The 12,126-nt window shown below is 49.3% G+C and overlaps 1 protein-coding gene across 5 annotated transcripts in view; it reads right to left on the reverse strand.

Annotated features, from left to right (window-relative positions):
- Positions 1-12,126, reverse strand: part of hcfc1b (host cell factor C1b) — a 73,144-nt gene that overhangs the window by 20,576 nt on the left and 40,442 nt on the right. For 3 of the 5 annotated variants that reach the window (XM_036989073.1, XM_036989069.1, XM_036989070.1), the window contains 7 exons: positions 11,939-12,077; positions 11,475-11,611; positions 9,452-10,661; positions 8,378-8,529; positions 8,010-8,195; positions 4,426-4,621; positions 2,674-2,837 (listed from right to left, as the gene is read on the reverse strand). In XM_036989073.1, the coding sequence (XP_036844968.1) occupies positions 2,674-2,837; positions 4,426-4,621; positions 8,010-8,195; positions 8,378-8,529; positions 9,452-10,661; positions 11,475-11,611; positions 11,939-12,077 (2,184 nt within the window). Of the gene's footprint in view, positions 1-2,673; positions 2,838-4,111; positions 4,167-4,425; positions 4,624-8,009; positions 8,196-8,377; positions 8,530-9,451; positions 10,662-11,474; positions 11,612-11,938; positions 12,078-12,126 lie in introns of all 5 variants that reach the window. The other 2 variants (XM_036989071.1, XM_036989072.1) reach the window with 2 other exon arrangements.

Here is a 12,126-nt window from a genome sequence, read left to right on the forward strand (position 1 = left end):
AAGAACGCAAATCACGTTTGCTACCCTTCCCTGCATGGTTGAAGAAGAGGTTTGGGCGCCTCAGGCTCTGCACACTCCTGGATTACATCACACCTGGCAGGTCTCTCCTGCCAGGTGACGATCTGTGTCTGCACCATGTAATGTCATTACTGGTGTTCCCCAGGGTTCAGTTCTAGGCCCTCTCCTCTCTATACACCAAGTCACTCAGCTCTGTCATATGATCACATATCACCCCACTAGCTCAGCAGCTCTCCTTCCCCACTAGCTCAGCAGCTCTCCTTCCCCACTAGCTCAGCAGCTCTCCTTCCCCACTAGCTCAGCAGCTCTCCTTCCCCAGCAGCCCAGCACTACCTCCCCTCCCCAGCAGCCCAGCACTACCTCCCCTCCCCACCAGCCCAGCACTACCTCCCCTCCCCAGCAGCACAGCACTACCTCCCCTCCCCAGCAGCACAGCACTACCTCCCCTCCCCAGCAGCACAGCACTACCTCCCCTCCCCACCAGCACTACCTCCCCACCAGCACTACCTCCTCACCAGCACTACCTCCCCTCCCCAGCAGCCCAGCACCACCTCCCCTCCCCACCAGCACAGCACTACCTCCCCTCCCCAGCAGCCCAGCACTACCTCCCCTCCCCACCAGCCCAGCACTACCTCCCCTCCCCAGCAGCACAGCACTACCTCCCCTCCCCAGCAGCCCAGCACTACCTCCCCTCCCCACCAGCCCAGCACTACCTCCCCTCCCCACCAGCCCAGCACTACCTCCCCTCCCCACCAGCCCAGCACTACCTCCCCTCCCCAGCAGCACAGCACTACCTCCCCTCCCCAGCAGCACAGCACTACCTCCCCTCCCCACCAGCCCAGCACTACCTCCCCTCCCCAGCAGCACAGCACTACCTCCCCTCCCCACCAGCACAGCACTACCTCCCCCCCCAGCAGCACTACCTCCCCTCCCCAGCAGCACAGCACTACCTCCCCTCCCCAGCAGCACAGCACTACCTCCCCCCCCCCAGCAGCACTACCTCCCCTCCCCAGCAGCCCAGCACTACCTCCCCTCCCCAGCAGCCCAGCACTACCTCCCCAGCAGCACAGCACTACCCCCCCCCCCCCCCCCCCAGCACTACCTCCCCTCCCCACCAGCCCAGCACTACCTCCCCCCCCCAGCAGCCCAGCACTATCTCCCCCCCCCAGCAGCCCAGCACTACCTCCCCCCCCCCCAGCAGCCCAGCACTACCTCCCCACCAGCACTACCTCCCCTCCCCACCAGCCCAGCACTACCTCCCCTCCCCACCAGCCCAGCACTACCTCCCCCCCCCCAGCAGCCCAGCACTACCTCCCCACCAGCACTACCTCCCCTCCCCACCAGCCCAGCACTACCCCCCCCCCCCCAGCAGCACAGCACTACCTCCCCTCCCCAGCAGCACAGCACTACCCCCCCCCCCCCCCACCAGCCCAGCACTACCTCCCCTCCCCACCAGCCCAGCACTACCTCCCCTCCCCACCAGCCCAGCACTACCTCCCCTCCCCAGCAGCACTACCTCCCCTCCCCACCAGCCCAGCACTACCTCCCCACCAGCACTACCTCCCCACCAGCACTACCTCCCCACCAGCTCTACCTCCCCACCAGCTCTACCTCCCCACCAGCTATCTTACGACGAACGCAGTAATTATGTCTCCAGGAGAGAGCGCCTGCTAAAAGAATACGATGAACGAACTGAACTGTAAGAGAAGCTCATTCAAGTCCATCAAACTTCCAAATGGTCTGAACCATTCCATTATGAGCGGTGACATCCACAGCTGTGATATATATTAGAATTGAAAATTAATGTGTTTATGCAACAAACTTTAGTGTATCGAATCACATCGCACCGTTTCAAATTAAGACGTATAGTTCAAGAGGTCAACATATCTAGAATCGTTTCAAATTAAGATGTATGGTTCAAGAGGTCAACATATCTAGAATCGTTTCAAATTAAGACGTATGGTTCAAGAGGTCGACATATCTAGAATCGTTTCAAATTAAGATGTATGGTTCAAGAGTCGACATATCTAGAATCGTTTCAAATTAAGATGTATGGTTCAAGAGTCGACATATCTAGAATCGTTTCAAATTAAGATGTATGGTTCAAGAGTCGACATATCTAGAATCGTTTCAAATTAAGATGTATGGTTCAAGAGTCGACATATCTAGAATCGTTTCAAATTAAGATGTATGGTTCAAGAGTCGACATATCTAGAATCGTTTCAAATTAAGATGTATGGTTCAAGAGTCGACATATCTAGAATCGTTTCAAATTAAGATGTATGGTTCAAGAGTCGACATATCTAGAATCGTTTCAAATTAAGACGTATAGTTCAAGAGGTCAACATATCTAGAATCGTTTCAAATTAAGACGTATGGTTCAAGAGGTCGACATATCTAGAATCGTTTCAAATTAAGATGTATGGTTCAAGAGGTCGAAATATCTAGAATCGTTTCAAAAACGTATGGTTCAAGAGGTCGACATATCTAGAATCGTTTCAAAAACGTATGGTTCAAGAGGTCGACATATCTAGAATCGTTTCAAATTAAGACGTATGGTTCAAGAGGTCGACATATCTAGAATCGCATCGAATCATCTTGAAAATGAAACGAACAGACAGACTGATGAAGAAAGCAAAACAACGGTGGACTGACCTGGTTGTGCTGTGCTGCTGCCGCCGCCGCCGCCGCCTGGGCCAGAGCCTGGGCTTCCTGCAGCTGTTGTTGTTGATGTACCAGGGCTGCCAGCTCAGCCTGAGTCAACACAATGGGGATGGTGGTGGTTTGGTGCTGGCCCTCCTGGCCACTGTCTCCTTCATCTGGAGGGGGGGGGGGGGGGGGTGAGACTCGTTACCATCTACCAAACTGCTAACTAGGGCTGGGTGATATATCTATTAATTTGAATGTATGTTTTTTGGCACGATATTACAAACGCCAGTACTGCAGGAATATTTTATTTTAACGAGTTAATGAGTTAAGTCCGCTTGTTCTCATTTTCATCTTTTTGGTATCATCTCCTTCGCTCCTTCTGTGCAATGACTATAGGCTGTACCTTCCAACGCACGCACGCACGCACACACACACACACACACACACACACACACACACACACACACACACACACACACACACACACACACACACACACACACACACACACACACACACACACACACACACACACACACACACACTCCTCTGACAGCGGTTTCATCCATTTGAGGTTTGGTCCAACAGAAATCAAGTCATATGGAACTGAAATGCGTGGAGATATTATATTTTACTGTAAAAAAAGAGATGTTTAACTGCCTACCGATACCATGTTGTGTTTCAACTCGTGGAATTGCACGCAGAGCAGACGCTACTAAAAACGGGATTATAAAATGAACATTTGAATCTGGAAAATCAGTTTGTTTGCGCGCGACATTTCAGTACCACGTAACGATAGCGCATCTAAACCAAATACCATTACATCGGCCGCCGAGTCAGCGTTTGTAGACTAGCTGTTTATACTAACTCGTTCTCATTCTGAATCACTTGATTTCAAAATCTTTATTTTTACTTTTTTTTACTCTCTACCCCCTTTTCTCCCAAATGTCATGACATCCAGTTACAGTCTTGTCCCATCGCTAAAACTCCCGTACAGACTCGGGAGAGAGCCATGTGTCCTCCGAAACACGACCCTGCCAAGCCACACTGCTCGCTGAACCCGGAAGCCAATGTGCCGGAGAAAACAACGACCGAAGTCGGCACTGCGCCCGGCCCACCACAAGGAGTCGCTAGAGCGCGATGGGTCAAGGACATCCCGGTCGACCAAACAATCCTCGCATCCGAACCACGCTGGGCCAATTCTGACCAAATATAAGCCTGATTGAAGCCTAATGTAAAATTGTAACTGATGCACAACATCTTCTCGGGGTTGTTTTCCAACAGAAATGCGTGTGTGTGCGCGTGTGTGTGTCTACTCACTCAAGACAGCGTGCTGTGCGGCCTGCAGGACAGCCTGTATGGCCATGGCCTGGGCTGTGTGTGTGTGTGTGTGTGTGTGTGTGTGTGTGTGTGTGTGTGTGTGTGTGTGTGTGTGTCTACTCACTCATGACAGCGTGCTGTGCGGCCTGCAGGACAGCCTGTATGGCCATGGCCTGGGCTGTGTGTGTGTGTGTGTGTGTGTGTGTGTGTGTGTGTGTGTGTGTGTGTGTGTGTGTGTGTGTGTCTACTCACTCATGACAGCGTGCTGTGCGGCCTGCAGGACAGCCTGTATGGCCATGGCCTGGGCTGTGTGTGTGTGTGTGTGTGTGTGTGTGTGTGTGTGTGTCTACTCACTCATGACAGCGTGCTGTGCGGCCTGCAGGACAGCCTGTATGGCCATGGCCTGGGCTGTGTGTGTGTGTGTGTGTGTCTACTCACTCATGACAGCGTGCTGTGCGGCCTGCAGGACAGCCTGTATGGCCATGGCCTGGGCATTAGCCTCCTCAGTAGCAGCGTGCTGTGCTGCCTCCTCGGCTGCAGCGGTAACAGCCAGCTCCTCGGGGGTTAAACCCGTCACCATCAGGGTCTGCTGGCCCCCTGCGTCACCTTCAGACATCAGCTCCGCAGGCAGGCCCTAGGAGGCAAATAATTGTTTTGAACTTTTTTTTCAATGTTACTAAAAATGTTTTGTTGAAACACACAATTTAGTCGCTCGTGTGTGCTGCTGGGAGGAAACAGCGTTTCATTCTGTGGCCTTTTCCAAGACATGACAGAGGACCTGTGGATGGTGGTTCCCTTCCGTGTGTGTTGCACTGTATGTATATATACACACAGTACCAGTCAAAAGTTTGGACACAGCTACTCATTCAAAGGGGTTTTTCTTTATTCGTAAAAGGTTCTACATTGTAGAATAATAGTGAAGACATGAAAACTATAAAATTAACACACATGGTAATGTAGTTACCAAAGAAAGTGTTGACTTCTTTGGGACTGGGGGGGGCAGTATTGAGTAGCTTGGATGAATAAGGTGCCCAGAGTAAACTGCCTGCTACTCAGGCCCAAAAGCTAGAATAATGTATATAATTAGTAGATTTGGATAGAAAACACTCTGAAGTTTCTAAAAAAAAAAATGTTTGCATGATGTCTGTCAGTATAACAGAACTCATATGGCAGGCGAAAACCTGAGAAAAAGGAAGTGGTAAATCTGAGGTTTGTAGTTTTTCCAAGTCATTGCCAATCCAAGATAGAGTGTAAATTTGGTCCGATTGCAGTTCCTAAGGCTTCCACTAGATGTCGACAGTCTTTTACAACCTTGTTTCAGGCTTCTACTATGAAGGGGGAGCGAATAAGAGCTGTTTGACGAAGAGGTCTGGCAGAGTGCCATGAGCTAAGTCAGACGCGCGGCCGTGAGAGCGAGCCGAGTTCCTTTTCATTTCTAAAGACTAAAGTCCGGTTGAAACATTATTGAAGATTTATGATAAAAACACCCTAAAGATTGTTTCTATACTTCGTTTGACATGTTTCTACGAACTGTAATATAACTGACTTTTCGTCTGAACTAATTGCTCACGCACTTTATCGAACAAAACAAACATTTGTGGGACTGGGATTCCTGGGAGTGCATTCCGAAGATCATCAAAGGTAAGTTAATATTTATAACGCTATTTCTGAGTTTTGTGACACCTTTCCTTCTTTGGAAAATGGCTGTAAGTGTAACGGATGTGAAACGGCTAGCTTAGTTAGCGGTGGTGCTGGTGTAACGGATGTGAAACGGCTAGCTTAGTTAGCGTGGGCGCTAAATAGCGTTTCAATCAGTGACGTCACTTGCTCTGAGACCTTGAAGTAGTAGTTCCCCCTTTGCTCTGCAAGAGCCGCGGCTTTTGTGGAGCGATGGGTAACGATGCTTCGAGGGTGACTGTTGATGTGTGCAGAAGGTCCCTAGTTCGCGCCCGGGTATGGGCGAGGGGACGGTCTAAATTTGTACTGTTACATATGGAGGAATTTTAATTATGATAATTTTTTTGCTGCAAAGCCTTTTTAAAAAATCTGACACACAGGTTGCATTAAGGAGAAGTTTCTTTAATTGTGTGTTTAACACTTGTATCTTTTATCAATGTTTATGGTGAGTATTTCTGTCATTTGATGTGGCTTTCACCTGATGTTTATTTGAGACAATGCATTTCTGAACACAACGCACCAATTTCAAATGAGGATTTTTGGACATAAAGATTAACTTTATAGAACAAAAAACAAAAAACACACATTTATTGTCTAACATGGGATCCTGCCATCCGGCGAAGATCAAAGGTTAGTGATTTCATTTTAAAGTTTATATTTCTGACTTTTGTGACACCTCTCCTTGGTTGGAAAATGGCTGTATGGTTTTCTGTGGCTAGGTGCTGACCTAACATAATCGCAAGGTGTGCTTTCGCCGTAAAGCCTTTTTGAAATCGGACACTGTGGCTGGATTCACGAGAAGTGCATCTTTAAAATGGTGTATAATACTTGTATGTTTGAGGAATTTTAATCGTGAGATTTCTGTTGCTTTGAATTTGGCGCCCTGCAATTTCACTGGCTGTTGGCGAGAAGTTAAATATAAATATATATTTTATAATTTGAGATTCTTCAAAGTAGCCACCCTGTGCCTTGATGACAGCTTTGCACACTCTTGGCATTCTCTCAACCAGCTTCACCTGGAATGCTTTTCCAACAGTCTTGAAGGAGTTACCACATATGCTGAGCACTTGTTGGCTGCTTTTCCTTCACTCTGCGGTCCAACTCAGCACAAACCATTTCAATTTGGTTGAGGCGATTGTGGAGGCCAGGTCATCTGATGCACTACTCCATCACTCTTCTTCTTAGTCAAACAGCACTTACACAGCCTGGAGGTGTTGGGTCATTGTCCTGTTGAAAAACAAAACGTGGCCCACTAAACCCAAACCAGATGGGATGGAGCATCGCTGCAGAATGCTGTGGTAGCCATGCTGGTTAAGTGTTCCTTGAATTCTAAATAAATCACTGACTGTGTCACCAGCAAAGCACCATCACACCTCCTCCTCCTCCATGCTTCACAATGGGAACCACACATGCGGAGATCATCCGTTGACATACTATGCGTGCCACAAAGACACGGCAGTTGGAACCAAAACCCCCAAAATGTGGACTCATCAGACCAAAAGGACAGATTTTCACCGGTCTAATGTCCATTGCTCATTTTTCTTGGTCCAAGCAAGTCGCTTCTTATAGGTGTCCTTTAGAAGTGGTTTCTTTGCCGCAATCAACCTTGATGTTTAGATGAGTCTGTTACTTGAACTCTGTGAAGCATCCTCTGCAGCAGAGGTAACTCTGGGTCTTCCATTCCTGTGGCGGTCCTCATGAGAGACCGTTTCATCATAGCAGAGGTAACTCTGGGTCTTCCTTTCCTGTGGCGGTCCTCATGAGAACCAGTTCCATCATAGCCCTTGATGGTTTTTGCGAATGCACTTCATGAAATCTTCAAAGTTATTGAAATGTTCCGTATTGACTGACTTTCATGTTTTAAAGTAATGATGAACTGTCGTTTCTCTTTGCTTATTTGAGCTGTTCTTGCCATTATATGGACTTGGTCTTTCACCAAATAGGGCTTCTTCTGTATAACACCTTGTCACAACACAACTGATTGGCTCATACGCATTAAGAAGGAAGAAATTCCACAACTTTTACCAAGGCACACCTGTTAATTGAAATGCATTCCAGGTGACTACCCCATGAAGCTGGTTGAGAGAATGCCAAGAGTGTGTAAAGCTGTCATCAAGGCAAAGGGTGGCTACTTTGAAGAATCTCAAATAGAAAATATATTTTGATTTGTTAAACACTTTTTTTTGGTTACGACATGATTCCATATGTGTTATTTCATAGTTTTGATGTCTTCACTATTATTCTACAATGTAGAAAATAGTAAAAATAAAGAAAAACCCTGGAATGAGCATGCGTGTCCAAACGTTTGACAGGTAATATACACATCAGTATGTATCGTACTGTACCTCCTGCTCCCCCTGGTTCTGTTCCTCCATGCCCTCCACATGGACCTGTATCCCAGCTGCAGCAGCCTCTTCCAGGGTCACGACCCTCACTGTGCCCTCTGGGAGACAGTCCGTCTGCATGGCCTCCTCTCCCTCTATACATGCCGCCACCATCGCCTCAGACGACCCAGACATCGACGAAATCTCCTGGTGGAAGGAAGGAAGGAAGGGTCGGGGACAGGAAGGCTTGATCGGTCAAAAGTAACATGATCCCAAAATAAACACCTCTAACAGTCTGTTAGTGCAGTGAGTGTCTGAACCAGCTAACCACAACTTTGAGAGTAAACACTAGAACAGCCGTGTGTGTGTGTGTGGTGTGTGGCCCTTACAGGTACGGAGGGTCCAGGTGTGGGTGTGGACTGGGTAACCGTGGTAACTGCTCGGCCAGCCGCCACCACGGCGCTGGACTCGGTGGTTACCGAGGACGACGAGGGAGCCTCTGTAGTTCCGTTGTCTCCCTGTGTCGAGTCACCAGGCTGGGCTGGAGGGACGTCACACAATTAACACCAAAACATCCCAACACGGAGACCCAAACATCCCAACACGGAGACCCAAACATCCCAACACGGAGACCCAAACATCCCAACACGGAGACCCAAACATCCCAACACGGAGACCCAAACATCCCAACACAGAGACCCAAACATCCCAACACAGAGACCCAAACATCCCAACACGGAGACCCAAACATCCCAACACGGAGACCCAAACATCCCAACACGGAGACCCAAACATCCCAACACGGAGACCCAAACATCCCAACACGGAGACCCAAACATCCCAACACGGAGACCCAAACATCCCAACACGGAGACCCAAACATCCCAACACGGAGACCCAAACATCCCAACACGGAGACCCAAACATCCCAACACAGAGACCCAAACATCCCAACACGGAGACCCAAACATCCCAACACAGAGACCCAAACATCCCAACACAGAGACCCAAACATCCCAACACGGAGACCCAAACATCCCAACACGGAGACCCAAACATCCCAACACGGAGACCCAAACATCCTGTATGTTGGTAGGAAAAAAATATTACTAACATCTTAACTCTTAATCTTCTGTTTTAAAACACCAAGGCTGCGTTTATACAGGCAGACCAATTCTGATCTTTGGACCAATCAGATCAACCTTTTCCCCAATAATTGGGCAAAATAACAGAAGACGTAGGCCTGTGTAAAAGGAGCCTACGGCACCATTTCCCCCAGACCTAGATTAAGCCTAATCTAATCCTTCTGGAGATTCTCCTTTGAGTAGATTTTTTGTTGTTGTTGTCTCGTACCTGAATTAATCTGTGTCTGAAAACAAATCCTCCCTAAAAACGCCTATGAGAACAAAATGGGTTAAAAGACAGTCATGCTTAGTGGATAGATAGATAGCAGTAGCTCCCACCTGTAGTAGCCGTGTTGGTGGTGCCGGTCTCGTGCGTCTCACACGGCGGATTGGAACACACTCTCTGGACCGTGCCCGTCCCCGCCAGGTTGGACGTAGTCTGAGACGGGGTGTTGGTGGTTCCTGTTTCGTGCGTCTCACACGGCGGATTGGAACACACTCTCTGGACCGTGCCCGTCCCTGTCCCCGTTCCTGTCCCCGTTCCTGTCAGGTTGGACGTAGTCTGAGACGGGGTGTTGGTCGTCCCTGTTTCATGTGTTTCACACGGAGGATTGGAACACACCTTTGGCACTGTCCCTGTAGTCTGCCCGATGCCCATACTGGAGTTGTCCTGCGTCGACGTAGTGGTAGTGCCAGTCTCGTGTGTTTCACAAGGTGGATTGGAGCAGACCTGTGTGGCGCTTCTGCCCTCAGCTCCGGCCTCAGTGGGGCCAGTCTGGTGCGTTTCACAAGGTGGACTGGAGCAGACAGGAGAGGTGAGGGGGGATCCTCCTCCTCCTCCTCCTCCTCCTCCGCTGGATGACTTGCTCTGGTTATCTGAGGACGAGGAGCTGAGCGTCATGCCCATCTTGTCAGAGCCCATGTTAGAGCGTGCGGTGGTCGAGGTGTAGGTGGTCCCTGTTCTCAGAGTCTCCGGTCGTAGCACCCCGGGCACAGAGCTGGTACCAGAAAGAGACGAGGGGGAGAGGTCTCCGGAGGAGGAGGAGGAGGGGGGCGGAGAGGACGGGGGATCAGACCCGCTGGTGTTGTTGGTTACGCTGGAGCCTTGTTGTTGCTGGTTGGATCCCATGTTACAGCTGGCGGTGGTCTGGGTGTTGGTGGTACCTGTATCGTGGGTCTCTGATGGCGGGTTGGTGCACACCTGCTGCACCTGGCCCATGTTGGAGGACGCTGTCGTTTGAGTGTTGGTGGTGCCGGTCTCGTGGGTTTCGCACGGCGGGTTTGAACACACCCTCTCCACCCCACCATTACCAGTCATGTTAGCGGAGGCCGTGGTAGCTGTATTAGTAGTGCCGGTCTCGTGGGTCTCGCAGGGGGGGTTTGAGCAGACCAGGGTTACCGTTCCTGGGTCGCCTGCCTCGGGCTGGGTGGACGAGGGGTCGGCGGAGGTGGGGGAGGACAGGATGGAGACCGGGAGGTCGTGGACAGGCTGAGCATCCACACCACTGGGGGTCGTGATCAGGGTCACCTGAGTGGGCTGAGCTCCCGCCTGGAGGACATAAAGAGTACAGGGGGGGGGGGGGGGGGGGGGGGGGGGGGGGGTCAATCAGGAAGTCAATAAAAACAGTTTTAAAGATGTGTAAGCATTACATTTTCCAACACACAGAAGAAGTCAATAAACCAAAGTTCCAATACAAATCAATCTTGCCAATAATTCAAAAAAAAAAAAATACATATTTGAATAAATAAAACATATTTAAATGACAATTAAACCATTCCAAGTATGAGGTTCTCTCATGATGGCATGTCTGACCAGAGAAGAAGAGCCGCTGTTCATACGAGAAGCACTGCTTTCTACAGGCAGCCCGTCTTCCCGGGCGTATCACTGCATGTGCCAGCAGGACAAGCGTAGCAGCCAAATAAATACATAAAGGGAGTCACAACCCATTGCAAGTATTCATGACAGGACGGATGCATCTTTATTTGATGTATTCCACCTTTATTTAACCAGGTAGGCCAGTTGAGAACAAGTTCTCATTTACAACTGCGACCCAGACCAAGATAAAGCAAAGCAGTTCGACACAAACAACGACACAGAGTTACACATGGAGTAAAACAAACATACAGTCAATAGTACAGTATAAACAAGTATATATATATATATATATATATATATATATATATATACACACAAGTCTATATGCATCTGCACCGAACGCGAACACCTTTCCCGATCGTAAGAAACGTGAGGGATAAGGCACCGACGACACCGCTTTTACAAAAGGCAGCCCGATTCTGATCAATATTTTTTTGACCGATCAATTATTTTGACGCAGCCTCCGTTGTTCCACATGAACTGTACCTGAGCTGCGGAGACGGTGACCTGTCCAGGCAGACTGGTCATGGTGCCCAAGGTGGTGATGGGAGTAGCCGTGGCAACACTTCCTCCCGCCAGGCTCGAAGACACTGTACCAGTCACCGTACCAAACGTTGTCACACCTAAGGGGAAGGGACAACGTTAAATCGATTGTTGATTGTGTATATTGGTAGCCTGAAATCCAGACCGGTTTTGTATTAACATTCCACCAGGTGTGTTAAGGAGTGGGACGTTAGCGCTAACAGACTGGTACCCAGGCTAATCTATTGGGACAGATGCTTCAAAACAATACAAACTAAAACCATGATTGTTCAACGCAATCTGACCGTGGAGGATTCAACAAGTCACTAAAACTAAACGAATCTTTAGGAACACAACTAGTCAAGGATGAAGCTAGGCGCGCCGACTAGCAAAGAGCTATCTGTCGGAGGTTCACTGAACATCCTTACCTGTGGTTCCCTTGACAACAAGGGTGGTGACGTTAGGTTTGACACCGGAAACAGTTACCGGGGAGACGAGACGTACACCTCCCATGGGGACGGTCCGTAAAATAGTCCCGGGCTGTCCTGGGGCACCCTTCAGCACCACCTGGTAGAAACATAATATTAATACCAACCTGGTAGAATCATAACAACAA

This window comes from Oncorhynchus mykiss, chromosome 9 (genome assembly GCF_013265735.2).
Source record: "Oncorhynchus mykiss isolate Arlee chromosome 9, USDA_OmykA_1.1, whole genome shotgun sequence".
In the NCBI taxonomy this organism is placed as follows: Eukaryota; Metazoa; Chordata; class Actinopteri; order Salmoniformes; family Salmonidae; genus Oncorhynchus; species Oncorhynchus mykiss.